The sequence below is a fragment of the Setaria italica genome, chromosome II (genome assembly GCF_000263155.2).
Source record: "Setaria italica strain Yugu1 chromosome II, Setaria_italica_v2.0, whole genome shotgun sequence".
NCBI lineage: Eukaryota > Viridiplantae > Streptophyta > Magnoliopsida > Poales > Poaceae > Setaria > Setaria italica.
Window position 1 is genome coordinate 45,505,045 of NC_028451.1, and position 24,216 is coordinate 45,529,260.

The following is a 24,216-nucleotide window of genomic DNA, read 5'->3' on the forward strand; positions in this document are numbered from 1 at the left end:
GCGGATGACGCGGGGCGATGCACCGAGGCGGGCGACAAAGGCCGGTGTCAGCGTCGTCGGCTCGCGATGCCTATCGGCCGGGGTTCCGAGACGTCCATCCGGCTCTCGGCGCGGTGCGTGCCATCGGAGTGGGAACCAAACTTGCTTTTCTTCTAGAGGGAAAGGGACAGAAGCTTCCCCGGCATGGATCGATTGCCCTGTGATGGCCACCAGGCTGCTTGCTAGCGGTGCGGTGACGATGCAGGCATACGATACACCGCCATGCCATGTCTGTCGGACGGAGGGAGAGGGACGGCGTGCCGTGTGCCCAGCAGGCAGCAGCAGTAGCGGTGTACTGTACTGTACTGTACGCGGCTTCTTCGATCAGGGCAAAGATTCGATTGCCAAGGAAACTTCTCGCTCGGGGATGCATGCATGCATGTTTCCTGCAGCTCCGGACTAGTTCGGCCGTGGCGTTTACTTTTAGAAATTAAACCTAGGATAGGACGTACGCGAATAATTTGTGATCGATCGAGGCGCGATGCCCGTACGTGCAAGTAATGGTTGCGCCATCGATCGATACCGATCTTTGCTTGGATGCAGTCGTCAAACGCGATCTAGCTACGCCGACGTTGGCGGGGTTAGGTTTGGGGTTATAAAAACCCTGAAACAACGGCTACAGAGTTTTTTCATGCAGCAGGTTGCGTCTTGCAGGGAAGAAAATTTCGAGAATTTGATAACTCGGACCATGTAAAAGGGTGGGTATTTTTAGGATATCCACAGGCAATGCTGCACGACCAGTCGTCGCTTCACCTGCAACAGCATGGACTTGTTTTTCTCCGGCAGGTGGAGTTGGAGCAAAGTGGGCATACATTCATTCTCTCGGATGCGTGCCTGCGGAGAAATAATCCTTGGCATCCTTTTGACTTCTGCAGTGCGCATCCATCGATCGAGTCGAGCCTGTGTTAGTTCCGACGATTAGGAAACTAACAACCCGGCTCACTCGATCACGCGATCAATCGAGCTTCATCATGAACCCACCTGTTCATTCATCACAGTTGACCGCGCAGTGCCGTAACAAGTTGCGCAGTGAACTCACTCATCGCCGCGGACAAGAAATTCCTCCCTTTGTTTCGTCTCCAAGAAACCCTGATCTTGAACATACTTGTACATTGGATCAATGACGTCAACTTGTGCATGTAGTTCCAACGGCATCAATAGCAATAACAAAAGGTCAGACTGACAATGACACCGATCTGCGGCCACGTCATCGGGAGATAGCAATTCGACAAGGAAGAAGAGTCAGTTTAACTCAAGCCCGACAAATAATCCCTCTCCTGAAACTGTGACGTTGAAACCAACAAGCTCCCGAATTGACACGTTCTAGAAACCCACAAAGAAAATATGATCACATGTAAAGAACGCATGCTAATGACAGTCATCTGCAGGTGAGCGGCGACAGGGTACCGTACCCCATCTCGTGATGGGAGGGATACGGGGTAGGTTCGCCATCTTTTTCCATGAAGAGAGCTCAAGTGTCACGCGACGACCCGTCACCAACTGCGTGTAATACATGGTCGAGGCGACCGGGCTTCTTGTGCACATCTCGCTGCTTGATTAGTTTTAATTTCTTGTGTTAATTTGAAGATGAGCACTTTGGCAGGTACAACCGCAGGGTTATAAGATATGATTTACACCCTTATAGCATCTGTCATTTTCTGTTAAACATTCTAGATCAATGGCTACTGTTTTCTGAAGAGACACAAGAAAGGACCCTGAAAAAAAAATGTAGCTGCTAGCTAGGGTTCTTGATTTTGTTGAACATACTTGTGATTTAATATGGATTCATTCATGCCCCCCGACGTGAGCACATATCCCTCATCAGATTTCTTTATGCTGGGAAATGGGAGTTGAATAGGTTTAGTGATGATTGTTATTCGATATCCTGGTAGATATGCAGCTCTGTTGGGTTGATACATGAATCTTAATTCGCATACGTGTTACGAATGCCGGCGATTAGTTGGTGTAGGCATCTCTTAGTTGATCTGTAGCATTTCAATCTGTCGGCTACAGGCAAACAAGTCCGCTCAATAGCTAGGCTGATTATACTTTTTTAAATGAGAGATTATCTTTAGCTTGATTTGGTCAACCGGCACATACACTGAACTGGAAAGTGGGGTGCTCACTTCTTCAATAGACGGCTTACTTGACATTTGAATTCTGAACCCAAGAACAAGATGTCTCCTACGCAAATTTTCTCTTGGACTAGTTCTATACCAATTAGTATTTTATCCTGGGGATTGAATCATAATTGATCTTGCTTTTGTCAAAAGCAGAGGCTTTACATTTTTAATATATGCATTTAATCAACCTAACACCATTAGCACCAACATCATCCTTCGGCATGTAGTCATTATTAATTGCCAATGTAAACTTTTCATGTCAACGCATGCTTGCTTTGTGTATTGATATCTTTTCACGACATCGATCGGATCAGCAACAGCATCTGATCCCAACTTCCCAAACACTGCTACATGTCAACAACCTCATGGAGGTCATGGTAGGTGTCGTCGAGTTCAAGCCATAGGCAAGATAATTAGCAACCAAATACTACAAGTTTATTAACACCGATAAGTGGTTGTTGGCACTCCTTTGTGACAAAAGTTCTACGGAGTAATATCCAAGTAACACCTCTTTCCCACTTTTAAAAAGGAAAAAAGAACGACAAACATAGGAAAATAAGGGAAAGAAAAACGCTTTAGCTTGACTCGCAGAACTGAGCCGAGCCGAGTTTTTTTTTTTTCAATGAAAAAAACCTAGCTAGATATTTCTGCTCAAGGAGCCGAGTTTTTCGACAAGCTTGTGGTGGACTGAAAAAGTGACAGTTCAGCTTAGCAGTGTTTCTGCTGTCGCTTCTCTATGATGCAGCATGACTTTAGTTTGGATTCTTTGGCTTATCTTGTCTCCCCTCTGTACATGATCCACGGTTTTCAACCCTTTGGCATTTGTTTGTGTGCCATGTCCCATTGCTCGGTTGGAATTTGCAAGGGGGATGGTCCCATGTTTGTATTGGCGTCTCCCTTGGCCAGGGCTCCCTTTCCAGCTGCGTTGTGCGGCAGGAACACGAGCCGCGTTGACACGAGAGGTTGATGGAAAAAAGAATATGGCCCGGCATAGATGAGTTGAGCTTGACATGACTCAAGCCACACCATGAAAGATGGGCGATTTCTTTTGTATAGTTGCAAAACATGGACCCCTTCTGTTTAGAATAGAGCAGTGGCCAGATAATTCATACGGATTTCCAGTTTGAAATACGCTGGGAGTCGTTGCATTAATCCGTGATACGCACGAGGAATAGGTATATCCTTACTCCTCAGCTCAAGTTCTTGGGTCAAAAGAACAAGACGGAGCAAAGGATATCGTCATGAGTCCTGACCAACCTCATGCCGTACCACGCAGCAATATACATGCTGGCATGCTGCGAAATAGTCGTTGCTCTCCTGCATTGTTTTGCTTGCTGCAGCAAGCCCCATATGTCGATAAACACGTCGTTAGCAAATTATGGATTGAGCAATTTTACAATGACATGATGGCTAGGTTCTTGCAGTACCTAGAATTTTTTTTGCCAATGCAAACACTCTAGGTGGCGTTTGGGAAGTGGGAAATAGGGGATGGGAATGTCTAGGAAGTGGGATAGGGAAACGTGGATACCTTTTCCCAGTGATCTAATCCGTACGGGAGGGGTGGGTTACCATCGGGAAATCGCGCTGGCCGCCGGAGGTGCTGCTCCCCTCGCACGCCGCTCGCGTCTCGCGCGGGCACGGGGAGGCGCAGCTCGCCTCGACGCTTGGGCTGCCGCCTACCGTCCACACCGCTCGCGCTGGCCCCCGGAGGTTGGAGCCGCTGCTCACATCGCGCTCGCGGACAGCCGGCCGCCAGAGCTGCCGTTCGCGTCGCCCCTCCTGGCCGCCGGAGCTACTTCTCCCCTCGTATCTGCCGGAGCCGCCGCTCGCCACACGCACGTTGCCGCCGGAGCTACCGCTCGCGTCGCTCCCGCGGGCTGCCGGCTACCGGAGCCTCTACTGGCGTCGTGCCTGCTGGCCTCGCGGAGCTGCTGCTCCCCCACGCACGCGCGGGCCGCCGGACAGGCCGCTCGCGTCTCCGCGCGGGCACGGGGAGGCGAAGCTCGCCTCGATGCGTGGGCTACCGCCTGCCGTCCGCGCCGGTCACCTCTCCGCACGGACAGCCAGACAGGGGAGCCGCTGATTGCCTTCGTCGCACGGGCAGGAGGCATAGGAAGAAAAATGTGAGATGGAGCGGTGGGGAAAAATTAGCTATTTTATTTTACATTTCCGGTGGGTCCCACGGCATATCCCTAACCCAAATCAAGAAGAATCCAAACACGGGTATGGGAATAGATCCATATATCCCTATCCCATTCCCTTCCCCTTCTTATCCCATGCAATTTTCCTTTCCCTATCCAAACTCTATCCAAACGTCATCTAGCTCTTAGGATAAACACCCTAGCTTCAAAAGCTAAGCTCTAGGAGCAACCGAGCAAATTCTTCAGAAGCTAAGCTCTAGAACAAGGGTAGTGAAGACTCACGGAATTGTTTTTTAGCCTTTTGCTACTCTAAAATTTTAATAATATTGCGTGTAAACTAATTTTTTAAGAAATAAACCTTTTCGCACGCCAACGAGCTTGGGTTAACTTCTCATTTCTCAACTTGATCAAGCCAAACTGATTGGCATGACTCAAGAAGCAGAGTCGCACTCAAATTCGTCATACCAAATAGCTTTGGCCTGACCGGCCTTATGCAAGTATATTAGCATAACATGTTCACGCCAAGCACTTTGACATGACAAAAGACTACTTCTTAAGAAATACTTTCCCATGCGCTATTATAATTTTTTTTAAGAAGGCTACAGTAGGCAAGAATTCAGCCTGAACATTATATTGATATGCGAAGTTATTGCATAAAGATTTGTGAGTTTAGAGTAAAAAAGAGTGGAAGAGTACTAGGCTATATTACAAAAGCAGAGCTCCACATCTTAAGGTAGGTACCGTCGGGCAAGCGCTTGGCCCAGTGAACCCAGAGGTTGATATCAGCAACAATGGCACAGTTATTTGGAGCTTTCCAGATGTTCCAGGTAATGGCGGTGATGATGGTTGAACGAACTCTCAGTGAGGCCTCGTCTTGATGTTGTGGCAGTAGCCAAAGATCACGGAAGGAGGAGAGGTGCAGCGCACTGTCCCAACCAATTCTAGTTCTAGAATAAAAAAATGCCCATTGGTGTTCTTTACATGCCCCATAGGCTAATAGGATGGACTGAAATGGGAACATAACGACATGGGTCATGAAATCCTCCACTAGGCATGACACTTGCAGGTAACCCTGTTCATGGTCCGGTTTGAAACCGCGAGGCCAACCCGGATAAAACCAACTGCAAAGTCATAGTAGGTCTGGTTTGGTTTGGTTGGAAACTGTCTAACCTGTTGACCATAGCGTATCATCACCTTCGTTTTCCAATCCACGCCTCCATTGCTCGTCCATGCTTCCACCTCGGCTTAATGGAGGACATGGTGGTGCTTCTCCAAACCGGCCGCCACCTCCTCCTTGGCGGCGTTGCACGAGGACAGTCCCTTCCTTTTTTTTAATATATACTTCTTCCTGTTCCCTTCCCTGCAATGCCGATCTATTAGTCCGAACTCTAAAGAAGATGCAGAGATGTTGCAATCCTCGATCCGTGACACTTGACTTTGATGATGGAGGACAAGTAAATGTTGTGTATTGCATTGCAATCTTATAATCGGGCTGCCGAAGCTAGAGCCGGAGCTTCCTGTCCTCCATGCTTGTATAGATTAGAATGCCACCTCCGCTAGGGCGCTAGTATGTAGATCGTGATGTCGTCGCCGCCGCCCTCGCCTTCTCCCGCGACATGTTCCCGCGACGAGGCCTCGCCATCCTCCGCCTTCCGAGTTAGTGGCACGGTGGGTACTCCCACGCGTTCTTAACCGAGTCGAAAGACGTCATGGACAGGTCGGGGTTCTTAGCCGAGTCAAAAGACGCCATGGACAGGTCGGGGAGCTTGCCCAGAATGAGGACCACGCAGTACGGGAAGCCGTACATGGCGATAGCCTACATCGCACCTACCATGCTACAAGTAGGAAACCGATGCTCCGTCGGGCGACGCACCATCTCCGGCCCCGGCGCCACTCCGGGCACACCCAACCGACGCTCCATCCCTGCTGACACTGCCACAGGGCGTGTGCAGAGATATGTAGAGTCGAGTCCCGCAGCGGCGGTGCCGAGAGCGATCATTGTGCATAGCTAGTAAATCGGGAAAACCGTTAAACCCGCCAGTTTCAAAACCGCGCAACTGACTCCCTCGCAGCTTGGTCCTGGTTTTAACCAAAACCCGGTAAAACCGGACCACGTACAGGGCTACTTGCAGGCACGATAGGGAAACAGGAGAACGCATAGCATCACCAATGACCATGATCTGTTGCCACTGCAGCATCACATCAGAATAAAAAAGGCGATAGAATGATTTACGAAAGCGAATGGCACCACGACCAAAGAATATGTACAGTACAGCACCCCAGACGGCTAATGCTGGGGGTGCAAACCATTCGCAAAATTTGGTATAACACAACACAACAGGCGGTGCGACAATTCTGTCAGGAAAAACACAGCCTACACAGCACTCTTTTTCCCCTATCCTCCAACTACTACTAATTCACTGGAAGTACCTTGCAAAACTTCAGGCCCAGATAGAAGAATAACTATGATTTGGGGAGAAGGATCAAACTAAAGAAATGGAACTCTTTTTCTTCCTCAGCAGAACTATTGGGGGACAAACTCCCCCGCGTCTCAATAGAACACGATGAATAAGGAACTCCGCCACGGTAGCCAGACTAGGTAAAGATATCGCCGCAGTATACACCTGCAAAGCATAAAAGGTAAATTCAGATAAGTTACATGCACCCAACATAAACTAAAGAGGAGTCAAAGTGCATAGTAATTTTTTTTCAGTGGAGGTATAAAAGCAGGAAATGCATTTAACCAATTGTCGTCCAGCCAGCTAAAATAAGCATTAGGATCACAAATCCACAAATGTGGCACATATTGCTAGTATGCTACTGGAAACAAATGCAAGGAGCTTACAAATCACTCCGTACAAAAATCAAACTATTAAACGGAATGTTCAAGAGAACAGGAAAAGTACCCAACAAGATGTGCACATACAACATAATGTGGGAAACAGGATAAAAAAACAGATAGATAGCTTGAATCGAACTAGAGGCAAGAGATTACCTTCCAATCTCAGAAATGGTAGCTCTATATACATTGATGATGACACAACTACTCTGCATATCATAAAGAATTTAGCAAAAGAAAGAAACGAAAAAATGCAAAAAGCCTAAAGAACAGAATGGCAATAATAACTACCTATACTGGAATAACACAGCTGAGGAGTCTTCTGCTGGCAAACATATTGAAAATGCATGAATGATGCTATCTGAATACAAGACTCCCATTCCCTTGAGGTCTTAATTTCTCGATAAGCGATTGATAAAATGACCTGAATGCCTTGATATCATTTCCCTGCAGAAACAGGAGCAGCGTTCATTACAACAAGAAACAGTCTATTCAAACAATCCAAAAGAAATGGTGTATTCAAATGCTAGAGATGAGATCATGAATCTGGGACAAACAGTAGATAGCTACTTATTCACCCAATGAAAGTTGAACTAAAGTTATTTGTTAAATGCTCAATGTGCAAGGCACCATTTGCTTTGAAATGCTAAGCTGACAAGTGTCCAACTACACAACTGAGTTCACTAATTTAAGAAAAAAATTATTCAACTTATAAAATCTCCCTATGGTGATGTCGAGCATCATATCAATGACAAATCTCAAAACAAGAGATGTTCAAGAGAAGAGTAACAAACCTGTAACTTCTCGCGATACTGTTTAGCTAGGTCCGGTGGGCAGCAAACTTTTGTAAGACCTGTTTCTATAAATTTCTGAATGAAGACGTCCCCAAACCTTTCATACATAATCTTTTGGGCCACCGCAATTTCACCAAAGAGAACAAGCTAAACAAAGAAACAAGTCAAATGAATAAAGCTGTTGAAGAAAAGATTCAATCCATGCACCAAAAAAATCACTAGCAATGCTGTAAATTGACAACACAGGGTATTCTTAATAAAAAAATATGTTAACACCAAGTATGTGCCTACTTGACTCCAAACATAAATATGGAAGGCCCAGGCCCACTATCCTGACATGCTTAATTAGGACAGAATAACTTATTTATCTACAGTTTACTTTCAACATAGCAAATATAAGGGTTGCCACATCAAAGAGTTGCAAGCATGTCTTACCGAATTTGCATCGCCTAAATCAAATGATTTATCAAGTACACTGTACAAACAGCAATCAGTAGCAAACTTCTCAATCATAAATTCTCGGAAGCCAGTAACCTGAGGAAAAGAGGGTAATAAAGCAAGAACTATGCGATCAATCCAACTGAATGTCAAGTACTGATTACTTAATACCTCAAAATTCATGACAAAACAAGATTACCTTATCTTCAGAGTTAGTGCACCAGTCCTTTACAAGATTCACAAAAATTTGTACACATCCCTAAGAAAATCATGGCCATAGTGTGAGTAAATGGTGTCCACAGCTTAACTTAAAGTGAAGGCTGAGAATACAGATAGATTGAAATGGAGGATATGTAATCCAGATAAATCATAGTCCTCACCTTGCGGAGTAGTATATCTTTATGTTTACATGAAGTAAATAAAAGCAAGTGCATTATAGTATCCAGATACTGCATACAGCTAGGAGTAAGGAGGATTGTAGAAAGATCATGTGTTGCCATAGCATGCAAGAAAGTGTATAACGTCCTCTGCAGCTCTTGCAGCTCTCGCATTTCCTGTAGTGGTGAGACGATTATGCGTTACACAAGGAAACATATTCTGTAACTGTATATAAGCTAATCATCAATGCTAACCAAATTAAGTAAATTAGATAAGAATTTAGATGGGGCAATGACCTATCACACGAGCCATACAGCGTAGAGTATGGTATCATGTCATCTTGGTTCATTTTGTGAGTATAGATAAAATCGTGCAAGAACTATTTGCTTTCTTAAACTGGATTAGGCACGTGTTACAGGCTTACAGCTAGATTTGCACTGTCATAAGTAGGATAACAGGAAAAAAAAATAGCAAATGATGCAGTATATCGACTACATCCCCAAGGCTAGTACATTCCAAAGGCACTAGCATTCTTGCAATATGAGCAGATACATCAAAAAGTTATTACAAGAACATGTAACTAGAAAATAACTTGTTTACAGATGCAATCAACATTACTCCATGCCAAATTACTATTCGTTTTGGCTTTTCTAAGTACAAAGCTTTTGAAAAGCCACAGACATATACATACTATGTCTAGATACATAGCAAAAGTGATATATGTAGAAAAGCCAAAACGAAAAGTAATTTGGGATGGAGGGAGTACCTCAGTATTGCTTGCAGGACCAGCTGAAAATGCATCTTGTGATAGTATCACAGACAAATGACTTGCAATAGTGGGAAAGACTTCTTCTAGTACGGCACTAGCTGAAGATTTGAATTTGCAGATTATTTGGTTTACCAATACAAGAAATTCCACCATATCTTTAGCCTGTATGAAAATAACAATGATATGAACACTGAATATGATGCAAGATAGAATTACTGTAAGATGATAAAAAAAGAGAGTCAGGACAAACTTGAAGTATTCAAAGGTTAAGAGGTTAGGATCAATGGATTATACATTTTTAGTTATATTAACTGACTCTAGGAGTATACTTTGGTGACATGAAAAGAATGCCCTGCCCTGGTGATCACACCCTTTGCTTAACTGCCCTAGGACTCAAGTTGTCCAGGAATGGTGCTTTTATTGTAGCTCAACCTGTGTTCCACATCGATAAAGCACTAAAAGTGGTGTTTCCAACTACAAAAGGCAAATGAAGTGAGTGCTGGAACAAAGAAGTCTGCCAGGCAGTGAGTGGTGGAACCTATGAGAAAATGATAGATACATGGCAGAGTCACACGGACTGGGAAGACAGTGGATACACAACATGGGGGCGAAGCCATAGAGGTGTAGAGGATTTGTTCCAATGTTTTTTAGTCATTTTAATAGGACTAAAAACCATAAGTAACATGCAGCTCAATGACTATGCCCCCAACCCCACCTCAAAAGAAAAAAATGACTAATGTACCCTCTAGTTACTTAACTGCTTCAGGGTAAAAGTATGAGAATGTTTTTAGGAGCACGATGAAGGCCAACTCAGAAAGGAAAGTTTGCACTGTTAATCAGATAACGCCTAAAATAGTAATATGTAGCTTACAAGTAGAAGGAGGTATTAAGGAATTGTTAACACATATCTATGGCCTAATGATGCCTGTGGTTTCCGTTGTTATTTGGCTAGATAAGACACCTTGTAATAAACAATTTTTTTTTCAATTTAAAGGCTGTAAACATACTTTTAGAGCTACAACTACTATTTGTACAGCACAACTCTGTCCAATTGCTTTCCCTTGAAGAAATTTTGTTCTAGGAAACGAATCTTGCAAAGCAGAAAACCAAGAAACAGAGGCTTCTATTAAAATAAAACTGAAATACCTCATTATCGAGAAGCAATTGTCTCAGTGCGATTGGGATATATGGAAGCACTGGGATACCTAATATCTCAATCATCCTATGCAGAAAGGATATGACCTGCATTTCAGCATTGCATAAATTAGGAACTGGTTAATCATGTCATCAAAGCAGGAAAAATTAAGATACATATGAAACAGGTCCATATTTACCTTAGATCGCAGAGGTTTCACATTAGGAAATGAGACGAGGACTTGCAGAACAACATCAAGGGTCTGGCAAGAAGAAGATAAAAAAATTTTATATCAGAAGAAAAGGCAAAGTGAAGACCGCAGATGTGGTGTTTACTGATGCAGGGAGTAATTGAGGGCTAACAACTGTTTCCTTGTCTGGCTAATTGCATATACCATACAATATATGATGACAAGCCAAAACCATACAATACTAGTCAATATAAGCAAGTTCACAGTACTTACTTTCTTGAACATGACTCCAATAGCTGGCCTATTTGCCATCACAAGGCGCTCATTAAAGCCCTACAAAAGGGGCAACGTCCAGATCCAGTAAGTGTGAGGTGCAAATGAACTTCCATGCACAAAAGAATTATTAAATGAGAATAATCAAAACTTCAAAGATTCGAGTACCAGCATAATGTACCAGAGGTGGCTTATAATGTCAAACTGCATTTTAGAGAATGGCTCATTGGATCGATTACCTTGCTGACCATATTCAATGCAACAATAATCTGTTGAAGACTAATGGCTCTCGGTGATGATTCTTCAAGTCCTTGCACTTTGGCATCCATGACAAGGGACTCAATCTAGGAAAAAAAATGCAAGCATCAGTAAGTTTCTCATGTCTTAAAGAACCGAATGCCACAGTAAAAGAAAAATTAATCACCTGATGGCACAGAGGATTTAGCAGAGCAGTCAAGCACTGAGCCTGCTTCTCTGGTGAGACCTCCTCAATGCCGATCAATAATCCAACAGCCTAGAATTAGACCATGTGTCAGTCCAAGTTAGATTCCATGGCACAAGACATAAATGAGGCACAAGTAAGTTGGGTTCCAGAGATAAATGAACAATGCACCTCAAAAATTTGGCTGCCATCCTCCGAGCTGGGAAACTTGACATCTTTGTTTGCCCAATCCATAGAAGTGAATTGGCTTAGTACATCTTGCAGGTTCTGTTAACTCACAGACACATAGTTTCAGCTACAGAATAACATAAAAGTCAAAGTGTTTATACACCAACAGAGAGAAGGAAAGACCTGCAAAATGGTATCCAGGTAAGGCACTAGCTTTGCCTTCAATAACTTGACTGCCCTCATGAATAAGTATCCTGCACGCCGACTCACGAGGGCATTCTGATGGTGTATGCCACGGTTATCCAAGAAGACACTAAGCAGGTGTGGCACATACTGCACATGCTCCTGCATAAACTTCATGTAGCGGGTAACTGTCTCCAGATACACCAATGCAACTAGGCGGTGTGTGTGACATGAGAATCTCGCAGCAAGGAGCATGGGCACAAGCTCACCCAGCAGACCTGCCCCAGTCCGGATCTCTTCCTCACCCACTGCTTCTCCAAGCCGGTAGAACAGGGTAAGAGTGACCTCAACATCCTCCACACTAACTTCTGCCGACGAGAGAGCTGTCACAAGCAACCCTCTTATGAACAGCTGAGCAGCAGCTGGCGCTACACGACAAATGCTCCGGAACAATGCAATCAAATCCTTCCGTTGTTCTGCCATGAGGTCCTCCTCCTCCTTCCCTATTTTGTCGAGCACATCAAGATGCCCCCTATATACTGGATCATATGACATCTGCACCCGCACCACCTCCAAGATTCGTCCCAAGTGCCCCAACTGCTTCTCAGATGGTGCCTTCATCATGCTCACATAGCCAGATAAAAACTCAAGCACAGAACCAGAATCCACTTCATCATCGGAGCTCTCTGCGGCTGCAAATACAGCCGGCAGCACCCCTTCCAGCATCTCCAAAGCAGCAGCTCCATCAGCATCACTAGGGCCAAGCTTCCGATAACATTCCAGAGCCTCCACAGCGTATGTTGTTACCAAGGGTGCCATCTTTAACCCGCTGTCTGGGCTACCGAGCCCCTGCTGTGCAACCAGGAGCGACCTCAGCAATCCGACCTTCGCCCTGGCGTCCATCCTCTTCGCTGCCACAGCAGCGAGGCACCCCACGGCTGCAGCAGCAAGCGGAGCCACACTTCCAGGTGACATCGCAATGTCAAAGAGCAGAGGAACAAACACATCGTTGGCCACCAGTCCAACATCGATCCACGAGATGCACCTGCGCGCCGCGTCGAGGGCTACAGCCGCGGCCGCGGGGTCGGCTGTACGGAGTGTGGCGGCGGCTGCGTGCCAGTGGCGGGCGATCTGGGGCACACACTGCGCGCGCATGGAATCCTTCACCCGCATGGCGTCGCTGGCCTCGTCGGCACTTCGGGGGTAATCTTGGGAGAGCAGGTCGTCGTCGAGTGAGATGAGGACCCGCGCGAACATGTCCGTCTGGCCCGGCTGCGGCGGCGCGGGTGGGAGGAGGTCAAGGAAGTAGGAGGGGTAGACATGGGGGTAATCTAGGCGGACGAGGAGCGCAACAAGCTGGGCGAGCTTGTTGCGGAGAAACGGCGGCGACGCGGCGTGTGAGGAAACCGCTAGCGAGAGGAGCGAGGAGCGGAGCAGCGCGAGGTCGTCGGGGAGCACGAGGCGGCGGCGGAGGAGCGCGTCGTGGAGGGATTGGAGGCACCAGAAGTGGACCTGCGCGTGCGGGGAGGAGGCGAGGCCGGAGAGGCAGAGGCGGAGGAGCGACGACGGCGGGGACTCGTCGCGGGCGCGGGCGCAGAAGGCGAGAGCCTCCGCGCGGACGGACGGGGACGCCGCGGCGGCGGCGGGGGAGTCGGAGGCCAGCAGGATGGCCTGCTCGAGGTCGTCCATGGCGGTGCGGAGGAATCTGGGGAGGCGGAGGTGGAGGGGGGGCGGAGACGGGGAAAGAGAGGAGGAGGGAGACGGAGGTGGGGTTAATATAGGAGAGGGTTTGCTCCGCCGTGCTCCTCTTTGTTTGCTTGGATGGGTGGTTTTGCTGCTTGTTTTGGTTTCGGCTTATGGGTTTATGGGCTGATTTGGGTTTAGGTTTTTTCGCTTCTGGTTTTTAAGGTTTTGTGACAAAAGATATCAGTAAAAAATGGTAATTTTGATAAGAGACATCTTATTTTCTTATTTAATAATTGTGGTACCCTTCTTTTGTAAGATTATGAGAAGAAGAATATGCGACTCTTGTTGATAGAAGCAAGCGCTTTGCATCATAAAAGGCATATTTCGTGGACGTGCATGGGATGATTATTATTTGGCGCGAAAATCTCAGCACAAGTACAACGTGCGTATTGTGGGCCGACTTGTGTTTATGTAAGGTTTTTAATTATGATGTTGTCGGAACTATCCTGAATTGGTCAAGTCAACAACGTTCTGAAATTGGTGTTTTTTTTTGCAAAGTTAATTTAATTTAGAGGAATCAAAATCGATGAGATAGGTATATATTTGATAAGAAGGATCATGTTTCCATACCGAAGGTACCATCTTAGGAACACATCTATCTGCATTAAATACAATAAGTAACAGAGTAAGTAACGTAACATCGTAAAAGAGCTACCCATTAATATTTTTTAAATATAACAAGATTGCGATGCAGATCATTTTCCAGATAATTTGTTCTCATTTCTACTCATCCGTTGCGCATTGCAACGGATACAAGAGGTTTCACCGAAGTTTCCTACGATTTTAAAGAAAAGTGAACAGAGCATAGAGGACTATATCGAATTACCAGTGTACCCGAACCGAGGCTCACGGTGAACGTGACAAAAATGCTCACGGAAAGCGTGCCCCTCTCCTTGGTGAACACATGACCAAAACCGCCGTGTCACTCCTCACAGGAGGAACGTTGCATTGCTGCATCATGATGCGCGTTCACGACGACGCCAGGGAGGAACAGCTGGAGATTAGTCAGACTCGGTGCAAAAAGGAGCCTTTTCCTTTCCTCCTTTCTGCTGGGCCGATTTACAGCTTAAGATGAACAAAAGGTCGCCTTCGAAACAATTCAAAGGCCAGACCAATATCCTCTCTCCCAAAAAACGGAGAGAGAGAAAAAACACTCCCCACCAAATCCTGGCCCAGCCCAATAGCCCCTTCACCCCACCGCAAAAACCCTAGAAAGCCCCCATCAACGGCCACCGCTCCCCTATCCGACATCCAACGGCGGCCGCACCACGCTCCCGCCTTATAAGATCACGCCATTCCCAGCCGCTAGGGTTTCCTCCTCCACTCCCTCCCCCGCCTCCACTACTCCCCCCGTCCCAGGCGCTGCCCAGGTAAGTCGGCGGCGAGCGGCGGCGGCGATGACGACCCGCTTCAAGAAGAACCGCAAGAAGCGCGGTCACGTGTCCGCCGGGCACGGCCGCATCGGCAAGCACCGGAAGCACCCGGGAGGTCGCGGTAACGCCGGTGGCATGCACCACCACCGCATCCTCTTCGACAAGTACCATCCCGGTTACTTCGGCAAGGTCGGTATGCGCTACTTCCACAAGCTCCGCAACAAGTTCTACTGCCCGGCGGTCAACGTCGAGCGCCTCTGGTCGATGGTGCCCGCCGAGAAGGCGGCGGAGGCCGGCGGCGACAAGGCCCCGCAGATCGACGTCACTCAGTTCGGCTACTTCAAGGTGCTCGGCAAGGGGAAGCTGCCGTCCAAGCCCATCGTCGTCAAGGCCAAGCTCATCTCCAAGGTCGCCGAGAAGAAGATCAAGGCCGCCGGCGGAGCCGTCGTGCTCACCGCCTAGGTTTCAGTCTTTGTCTGCCTCTTGGTTTTGAGATCTATATCTGAACTAGTAGTGCTTTCCTGTCTCAGCTATTTGTGTTAAGAAGACTTGCTAGCTTTTAAATTGCTGTGGCTCCTGCCTGGTGGGACAGTGCTTATGAGGATTTTGCAATTAGTGATGTCAGTTCATATCAAATATCCCAGATATATCAATGCTATCTTTTGCTACCAGTTATCGCAATTTCATGTGTAATCGATTCGTGATGCATAACCTGTGATCTATGATATAGTGTAATTCGTAACTGTGCTTGCATTGCAATGTTTTCTGTAAGCAATGATGTGAAATGCGTGTTTTGTGGTTGTTATAAGCCTCATGTGTAGTCTTTGCATTAGCCAATCAACGTCATGCAACCTCTATTCTGTGGATTGTTTTTTCTAGAGATCAAAACTATGATGCAAGTTCAGGCGGTCATGAACCTGGTAGTCTTAGCCTTAAACAATTTCATTTGTTGTCAGCTATTGGATCGGTATTTTTTATGTCCAGCAAATCCTGAGCATTGTTCTCATAGCAAATTCATAGCCACACATCTTAATAATACTGGAGGCCTTGTTTCCTCGTTTTGTAAGCATTGAAGCGTGTTGAGACCGTGTGAATTGGGAATTTTGCACTTAGTGATGCCATTTAATGTCAAAGGTTCTAGGCTTATTGATGCTATTGTTGCCAACCATGATTTGTTTTTTTGTGTGATTGAAGTGTGGTGCATGGACTTGTTTGTATGATGGATTCTACAATCTTGCTTGCATTACTAGACTGACATGCTCTTGTAAACTGTGGAATGTTCTTCTTGATGCATACGAATTGGGTTAAGCTAATGTTTGAAGCAATGCTGAGTCTGTAGACTGTATTTCTAGTTGTTGGAAGAAAGTTGCTACAAGTATGTTTAGAGGCAGCCCTGAATACCTGTTTTGTCTTGAATGCTCATGTTTCCTGTCTTACAATTCTGCAATAGTAAATGCTGTGTTTTTGTGATGCTGCATTTAATATATGTTGTGCTGTTCATTCCTATGAATCCATCAGACCTGATTTTTTTATCAGCATTTTTTTATCATCGCTTTTCTTACTCATGGAGAAACATGCTTTATTATTTGTCATGCGTCTGCGGAAGGGTTTGGGTCACAAATGTACCCATCAATTGTGAACACATTTGTTCATTATAGAGGTTCATTTGCATGGTGGTTGGTGGTAGGGTTAGCATTATTATGCGATTTTCAGTTGTGCAGTCTGAACGACAACGTTGTTTTCCAGCTGAATATGTTTGTGGTACCAGTGGTTGGCTATGATATTATTTGTTGCTATTTGTGATTTACAACTGAATCAGGACGGTGAAGCTCAGCTCACTTAGTCATCATGTCCGTATACGTTTCCGTTGTTTTGAATCCAATTGTTGTGATTTAGTAATGCCAGTGTGCATCAGACGTTTGATATGATATCTCATTTAATTTCCTGGGGGCAATTTGCCTCTCGGAAACTCTTAACAGAATTTATTAACTTGTGAACTATATTGAAAACGTCGGAAATGAATGGACATCACAATTGCTTTGCGTGGAAGGTCATATGCCGTGACCGGACGCTCCGTGTGATCATGCTTGCCAATGTACAACGGAAACGGCACTCCCTGAGCATGGAGTGCTGCTACGCTCCTACGCCCGCTCGCACGGCTTGTGTGTCGCCATTGCTTCGCGCCGGTGCACTACCAACGGCCGAAAAATGCCGGCGTCGCAACTGAGTTCGTCTCGACGCTTCCGGTGACGGCACGGCTGGCGTAACCTAACGCCGGACGGCCGGATCCACCATGCCTGGTTGCTGGGTCGTTGGCCCCCCGGGCGAGTGAGTTTGCCGCTGCCCGGCCGGCCGGCCAGCCACCAGAAGCAGCAGTCTCGATCGTTTCCAATCGTGCTCGGCTTCTGAGCAGTTACCCATGGGTCTCTCCCTCGCAAGTCGCAAAGGCTCATCCGTGCCATGGGGCATGGGCAAAGGCTAGAGATGGCAACGGGAATTTCCCGTTGGGAATGTCCCCCATGCCTGTCCCGTGGGGATAATTTCTCCCCGTCCCCGCCAATGCACACGGGGGATAATTTCTCCCTATCCCCGTCCCCGTGTGGAGAATTATCTTCACGGAATCCCCATCCCCGTGATATGTATAGAATGCAATCCTCCGAGCCGTGGCATGCATCAAGCAAATTCGAGACACTGGAGTATAAGGGCAAAATTAAATCCATAGCGTAACAACACAGACATCAATTGAACAAGCAAAAAATTCTCCACTTACCATATCGATCGGCAAGAACATGCCAGTTCTCACGTCATAAAGTCCAAAGAAAATAAAGAGGCAAATAAAATACAGAGAAAAGGAAAGAATCAAGGAAGAGACCGGAGAGTCCACGAATGGGAACTAATCTCTACGCTTAGCATCTTCCACCCACTCACCAGCTCCTTTATTTCTTTCTTATTCTGTTTGTGATCTGGAGCTTGCGTTGGTGTCTCTTAGCGATGAAAATGGACATGAACGGGTAGAAAAACCCCCTAACCATACCCCGTACAATATTTTTTCACCGGAAACGAGAGCGGGAACGGGACAACCGGGAGCGGGACAGGAACCGGGATACACAGTTATACAAAAACGATCAAATACGGGCGAAAATATAACGAAAATGGCTGAAAACCGGGATCATACACCGGGACAACACGTTCCAAAACATGACTCAAGTCTACTGCACACACTACTGCTACTACACCTAGCACTCTAGCAGTCCTACTCCTGCATTGTGCAGTCTTGCAGCACGGTGGCACCAGCCACCAGGTGACCAGGAGGGTCAGGCGCCAACCACAGCAAGCAGCTAGCACTCGCCCTCTAGCACTAGCAGCAACAGCAAGCCAGGCGGTTAGCAACAGGCCAGCAACAAGCTAATAGAGGACGGAGGCGTGGGCCTTTGTCCTCTTGCTCCACTGCGCGACATCCTCAGCCGCTCAGAGTATGTGGGCCTCCTGCCTAGGGCACCGGCGAGTCAAGGACAGCAGCATGGGTCTCATGCGCGGGCGGAGGCGCAGCAGGGCAGGGCCGGAGGGGTAGGCGATGTGCGACGAGGCCTCCTGGGCTTGTTGGGCTGACCATTTGCCGAGGCTTGAGGGTTGGAATTTGTGATATTGGGTCTATCCCGTATAAACTGAAAACGGGATGAATACGGGTTCATCCCGGTTGAAAACGGGATCCCACAAATACGGACGGGATACCCCTCATCCATATCCCGTCCTGCTTCCGGTTATTCCCATCCCGTTTCCCGTCCTGTTTTCGACTTTACCGTCTTGTTTTCATATATAGGATAAAATATGGGATAAATATAAAAATACGGGTGGGTGGAGACATGATTTTGTCCATTTGTTTTCATCCCTAGTGTCTCTGTCTCACACGGCAACGACGCTACGCGAGCGTGGCATCCTGGTGCCGTGGTGTGAGCGGAGGGTCCTGGCACTAGCGCCGGGTCGCTGTCACCTCGAGCCCCTGCCTCCTCACCTGCGCAGGGCTGAGCGGCGACAGCAGCTTGAGGCGGCGTAGCTCAGGAGAGGAAAGAAAGTGAGCAGAGCTCCTCCAAAGAAACGGATGGATGTTAGGTTAACGGTAGTTTGGTTACTACTATCGGGCCTTCTCATGGGCCGGAGCTGGACCTGGTGTCTTGAGCTAGGCTATTTTCGTTGCATGGCATATCTACTTAGAACCTCTAGGGTTGCGGGAAAATGGGGACGGAGGATTATTCCAACCCCCGTCCATCTCCGACGGGATGAGATTTGCCCCGTTTAAATCCTCATGGGATTAATTTCCTACCATTCCCGTCTCCTAATGGAAGAATTCCTCACGGTGAATCCTTGAACGGGCCCATTGCCTCCCTAGCAAAGGCAAGGCAAGGCGCATGAGCGAAACATGGGGCAGGGGCAAAGGCAAGGCAAGGCCGAACCGGCCAGCAATCCCGTCCTCCGCCTCTGCAACGTTACTATTCTTCATCTCCGAAAGAAAAAAAAAACGTTACTATTCTTGCCGAACCGTCAAGCAACCCCTCCCTCCTCCGGTCGTCCACACGCACAGGGAACCGAAGCCAAAAGCCGTGTCCTTCCATTCGCGCCGAGACGGCCGCCGCGCCGTGCGTGGCACGCGGGCCCCGCGCTCTTTTGGACCCACGTGCCAGGGAGAGATAGGCACGTTTGGGCGCGCGTCAAGCCTGTGGGTGAAGCCGTGCGTCCTTTCTCCCCGCCGTCCTCATCCGTTCTATATGAGTGATTTCCTCGTGCTGTTCTTATCGGGATTCATTTTGCAGAGAGCACCCTATCACACTCTTTCACAGAAACACTTCCTCGTGCAGGCTAAAAAGTCAGAATCGGTAGAAACGTTCCGAGGTAGAAACACTTCGACGCAGCTGCGTTTGGCGCCGATTCTTCCGATCCAGATGAGAAACAGAACCGATTCCGTTCGTCAAACGCGCCCGAAGTGACAAGACTGAATGATGTCTGCAGGCTAGTGAGTAGGGTTAAGCTAGGCATAAAGATATTGTTAGCAATTAGCTAGCGACATAGCCGTACAATTGTAAAGATGAATAGGCAATAACCTATAGAAAAAAGCTAAGGGCCGCACACTTGAGACACACTAAGTTCCTATGTAAGAGAATAAAATTTACTCAATGCAGCCATACAATGACATTCGGAAAAAAGATGAGATTTTACGATCGAATAGTTTGTACCCAAGGCATAACTAATCCTCTAGTGTTTAAAATTAAAAACACAGGACAACAAAACTATAAAAGGGTCAAATTCACTTGTTTTGCCACTTGCCCGTGCATACACTCCCCAAACTAATGTGCAACTTCTAAGGTCCAGGTAGCATTAAAGCTAACAACACGAGGTCTAAACTGCAAATGAGAAGGCTACTTCCAGAAGACCCCAACCAGGTTACGGAGTACTATTCATAACCGCCCGACCACGCGCGAAACCGAGGATCCCAACCTCCCAAACCATTTCCGCCCACGCCTCTTCCTCCGTCTCTCCGCTCTCCCCCCTTCGCCTGCAAGCCAGCCAGTCTCCGTTCGCCTCCCCTCACCCCCAATCGCCCACGAGGCACGAGCCATGCCGCCGTCGATCACCTGCACGGTCAAATGCCGCCCCAACCCCCGTCTCGCCCCGCAGCCACCCGCGGCGGCGCTGGAGCTCCTCGCCGCCCGCGGCGCCCCGGCTGCCACCGAGCTGCGGGCGGCGTCTACTCGGTGCCGGACCCCGCTGTCCCTGTCCCTCTCGCGCTCCGCTGACCCCCCGGAGCCCCGAGCGCCGTGCCGCGGCGCCCCGTCCGCCAGGCGGGCCCGCGCCGCCGTCGCGGCTGGGGGAGTTGACGGCGACGGAGACCCTCCCGCGCTTATGCTCGCCGGCGCGCTGTCGCGGTACGCCATATTCCGCGACGATCTCGTGCTGAGGGCCTTCGCCGCCGCCGAGGCAGCTCACCGCGGCCAGGTGCTCGACCGTGTCCTGTCTTGCTTGCTCGCATTTGTGCTTATTTGGTGTGGCTTGAGAGCTGCTGAAGTGGCTGAACTGCGTTTGCTTGGGTGCGCAATTGGTTGCTCAGGTGCGCGCGAGCGGCGATCCCTACCTGGAGCACTGCGTGGAGACGGCGGCGCTGCTCGCGGACCTCGGCGCCGGCCCTGCAGTCGTCGCTGCCGGGCTGCTGCACGACACGGTCGACGACGCCGGCCTCGACTACGGTTTCATCTCCAAGCAGTTCGGTGCTGGTGTCGCCGATCTTGTTAAGGGGGTAATTACTTCGATTCACCCTTTGGAGTTTGGATATGATCAGACCGAGCACGCGCTAATAATTTTTTGTTTTTTAGAGGAAACAATTCATTGTTGATAACTATATCCAACAGTAGCATTGTTGAATTTAGTATTGCTGAAATTATACTATAGTAAAGACCCCTTGTTACAGGCAGCACCTATTATTACACATATTGACCATATCAATAACATATCAAAATCAGAGCATGTCATCGATGCCCTATATTTGAGCATAACATAAGTAGTGCTGGAGTGCAAGATCAGATCACAGACGATTCCAGTTCTACAAAGAGGCCTTCTCATGGACCCCTCTTGTTTATTCTGATATTTCTTGCCTTTGTCGTTTTCGTGACTCGGAATTGGGTGGTGCTAGATATCTGATTGTGACTGACAGAACTTATTGATCGTTACTTTGTTGATGGGGCTTCTAGAATAGATGCCTATATAAGTTAGGTATCACGTTACCATCACCTATATATAATAGTAGGTACTTGCTGAATCTAGGAATGACTTATCTTTCAGTAATGTAAAATCAGTCCGTGGTTGGTTATCGGACCCAATCCTTTTGTTTTCCATTCTTTCCCTTTCGTTTTGTTTGTCAATAATATGTTTTGTTTATGATGTTACATCAACTAAAAATGATGTTACAACAATTTATTTGGAATCTTAAAGATTCTGTTGTTTGTTCTGCTAATGAATGCTATGTGTTATTTGTTGTATAAAGTCAATATTTACACCTAATATATGTTGAGGAAACTTTGGTTGCTTGTGACATCTTGGTTTATTTTCTTGGAAGAGATGATGACGTTGTGTCTCAATTGACTAAACAATAGTTTCATTGCCTTCTTTATAGGTTTCCAATCTAAGTCATTTCAGCAAAATGGCTCGTAGAAACGATACAGCCAGTAGAATGGATGAAGCTGACAGGTTACGTACAGTGTTCCTTGCAACGGAAGATGCAAGAGCTGTGCTTATAAAACTTGCTGACAGGCTACACAACATGAGGACGTTGGATTCTTTGCCCAAGATCAAACAGCAGAGCTTTGCAAAGGAAACACTGGAGATATTTGCTCCCTTGGCGAATCAGTTGGGCATCTTGAATTGGAAGGAACAACTTGAAAATCTGTGCTTCAAGTATCTTTACACAAATAAATTTGATGAACTGTCAACCAACCTTCTCGAATTCTACAACAGAGATATGATTGCAGCTGCAATAAGGAGACTGGAACAAGCCCTTGACGTGAGAGGATTATCCTATTATGCGGTATATGGGAGACACAAGAGCATTTACAGTATCCACAGCAAGATGGCAAGGTAATATAGTGTCTCATGTTTTCTTTTTGTAGGTTAGACTTTGGAGAGAGTGGTGTATGAACCATTCTTCCTTCCAAGTGAATCCTGCAGTAACTCCAGTATAACATCTCGAAGGAAAGTTGTTAGCTGAAATATACTTTCATTAAATGTGCTAATGTTTTTGCACTTGACTACAGGAAGAAACTGGCAATGGATGAAGTTTATGATATACATGGGGTGCGTGTTATAGTTGAGAACAGATCTGATTGTTTTGCCACATTAGAGCTTGTGCATCACTTGTGGCCTCGAATTCCCGGGAAGTTCAAAGACTATATCAGCAGCCCCAAAACAAATGGGTATGCCTATCAAAACTATGCTACTATGCAATAATGTAAGCCACAGTGGTAATTGAATATTTTGCTAAACTGTAGGTATCAGTCCCTGCACACAGTTGTGCTCACTAAAGAAATGCTCCCCCTGGAAATCCAAATTCGTACTAGGGACATGCATTTGCAGGCAGAGTTTGGAATTGCTGCACATTGGAGATACAAGGAAGGTGTTCGAAATTGCTCTTCATCTGTTCCTGAAATGGTAGAGTGGGTTAGAACGGTGGTTACATGTCAGTGTGAAACTTTGCACATTGAGCATCCTTCATCACTTGCACCTGACACTTCACCAAGTAACATACACACGATTAGGTCGCACTCCGATGTCTGTCCGTTCTCTTATGCCAAACAATGTGACCACAGCGGACCGGTTCTAGTAATACTTCTGGAGGATGAAAAGGTACCTCCAATCATTTTGCTACTGTACTGTCTCATTAAACCACAATTCCAATTTGTTCGCTTGTTCTGTTGCGTTGGTGAATTCATCCTTGAGCATGAAAACTGAAATTTTTCGTGTTTTCAGATGTCAGTGCAAGAACTCCCCAAAAATTCAACAATTTCGGACCTACTTAAGAGATCTTCTAACTACGGCGTGCCATTGAGGCTGAACTGCCAAGCAGTCTACAACTGGAACCAAGCGCTAAAAATGGGCGATGTTCTTGAACTGATTCCTTCAACTCCATGCAAATCTGAAAGTTATACGAGGGAGTTCCACCAAATGTTTGATCACCGTCTCCCCGTTTCTTAGTCCTAACATGCGTAGATTACAGATTACTGTACCTTGTAAATACATGACGTGACACCCCATGTAAATCATCTGAAGTGTAGCTTCCCCTGAACTGACAACATAGAAACGAAAAGGGTCAACAAAGAAAAGTTGAGAGTAACCCGTGTGTATGGTATACTCTTGTTTCAGTAGATTGGACCAAAGGTAGCCTGTGAATTTGCTCTGCATCGATATGTATACAGTATACTTTTGTTTCAATGAAGTAGAAGAAAGTTACCATGTAAATACTTCAGACATTGTATCAATTCTTTTGAGAAAGAAGCCCTGCAACTTGTGGTGACTGACTGACTGTGAGGTCAGAATGGGATTTGCTCTAAAAAACTCCTCCCAGAGGGAGATTACCCGGAACTAAACTGTGAAACGAAAGGGACCTTATAACAGGACAGGTAAAGAAGCAAAAAGAGAGAAGAAAA

The 24,216-nt window shown here is 46.9% G+C and overlaps 3 protein-coding genes across 4 annotated transcripts; 2 read left to right on the plus strand and 1 right to left on the minus strand.

Moving 5' to 3' along the window:
* Positions 1-6,508: 6,508 nt before the first annotated feature.
* Positions 6,509-13,669, minus strand: LOC101758598 (exportin-T). 2 transcript variants are annotated; one of them, XM_012844191.2, is made up of 15 exons: positions 11,913-13,669; positions 11,733-11,828; positions 11,544-11,633; positions 11,359-11,463; positions 11,120-11,179; positions 10,856-10,918; positions 10,668-10,763; positions 9,519-9,683; positions 8,755-8,928; positions 8,574-8,633; positions 8,372-8,470; positions 7,937-8,083; positions 7,434-7,589; positions 7,299-7,346; positions 6,509-6,927 (listed from the first exon to the last, which is right to left on the minus strand). In XM_012844191.2, exons 1-13 carry the CDS (start codon positions 13,599-13,601, stop codon positions 7,500-7,502), a joined length of 2,934 nt encoding a protein of 977 aa, XP_012699645.1. In that variant the 5' UTR covers positions 13,602-13,669; the 3' UTR covers positions 6,509-6,927; positions 7,299-7,346; positions 7,434-7,499. The 2 variants fall into 2 exon arrangements, with proteins under 2 accessions (XP_012699645.1, XP_012699644.1); XM_012844190.2 differs by having other exon boundaries at positions 7,299-7,351.
* A 1,294-nt stretch (positions 13,670-14,963) lies between these two features.
* Positions 14,964-15,724, plus strand: LOC101759409 (60S ribosomal protein L27a-3). Its single transcript, XM_004958238.4, has one exon. It carries the CDS (start codon positions 15,056-15,058, stop codon positions 15,491-15,493), a length of 438 nt encoding a protein of 145 aa, XP_004958295.1. The 5' UTR covers positions 14,964-15,055; the 3' UTR covers positions 15,494-15,724.
* A 4,764-nt stretch (positions 15,725-20,488) lies between these two features.
* Positions 20,489-24,083, plus strand: LOC101779433 (probable GTP diphosphokinase RSH3, chloroplastic). The gene is made up of 6 exons (XM_004959766.3): positions 20,489-21,019; positions 21,132-21,317; positions 22,191-22,651; positions 22,828-22,986; positions 23,062-23,416; positions 23,540-24,083. The coding sequence occupies exons 1-6, from the start codon at positions 20,642-20,644 to the stop codon at positions 23,762-23,764; spliced, it is 1,764 nt and encodes a 587-aa protein (XP_004959823.1). The 5' UTR covers positions 20,489-20,641; the 3' UTR covers positions 23,765-24,083.
* Positions 24,084-24,216: the final 133 nt, after the last annotated feature.

What these genes read in the sequence shown, in the direction of transcription:
- LOC101758598 (XM_012844191.2), bottom strand. Translation starts at nt 13,601, where the DNA reads ATGGACGACCTCGAGCAGGCCATCCTGCTGGCCTCCGACTCCCCCGCC. An exon ending in TTGGAGTCATGTTCAAGAAA is followed by an intron (nt 10,919 to 11,119) that starts GTAAGTACTGTG and finishes TCTTCTTGCCAG; the next exon opens with ACCCTTGATGTTGTTCTGCA. An exon ending in GTCCTGCAAGCAATACTGAG is followed by an intron (nt 8,929 to 9,518) that starts GTACTCCCTCCA and finishes TCACCACTACAG; the next exon opens with GAAATGCGAGAGCTGCAAGA.
- LOC101759409 (XM_004958238.4), top strand. Translation starts at nt 15,056, where the DNA reads ATGACGACCCGCTTCAAGAAGAACCGCAAGAAGCGCGGTCACGTGTCC.
- LOC101779433 (XM_004959766.3), top strand. Translation starts at nt 20,642, where the DNA reads ATGCCGCCGTCGATCACCTGCACGGTCAAATGCCGCCCCAACCCCCGT. An exon ending in AGGCAGCTCACCGCGGCCAG is followed by an intron (nt 21,020 to 21,131) that starts GTGCTCGACCGT and finishes TTGGTTGCTCAG; the next exon opens with GTGCGCGCGAGCGGCGATCC. An exon ending in ATCCACAGCAAGATGGCAAG is followed by an intron (nt 22,652 to 22,827) that starts GTAATATAGTGT and finishes ACTTGACTACAG; the next exon opens with GAAGAAACTGGCAATGGATG.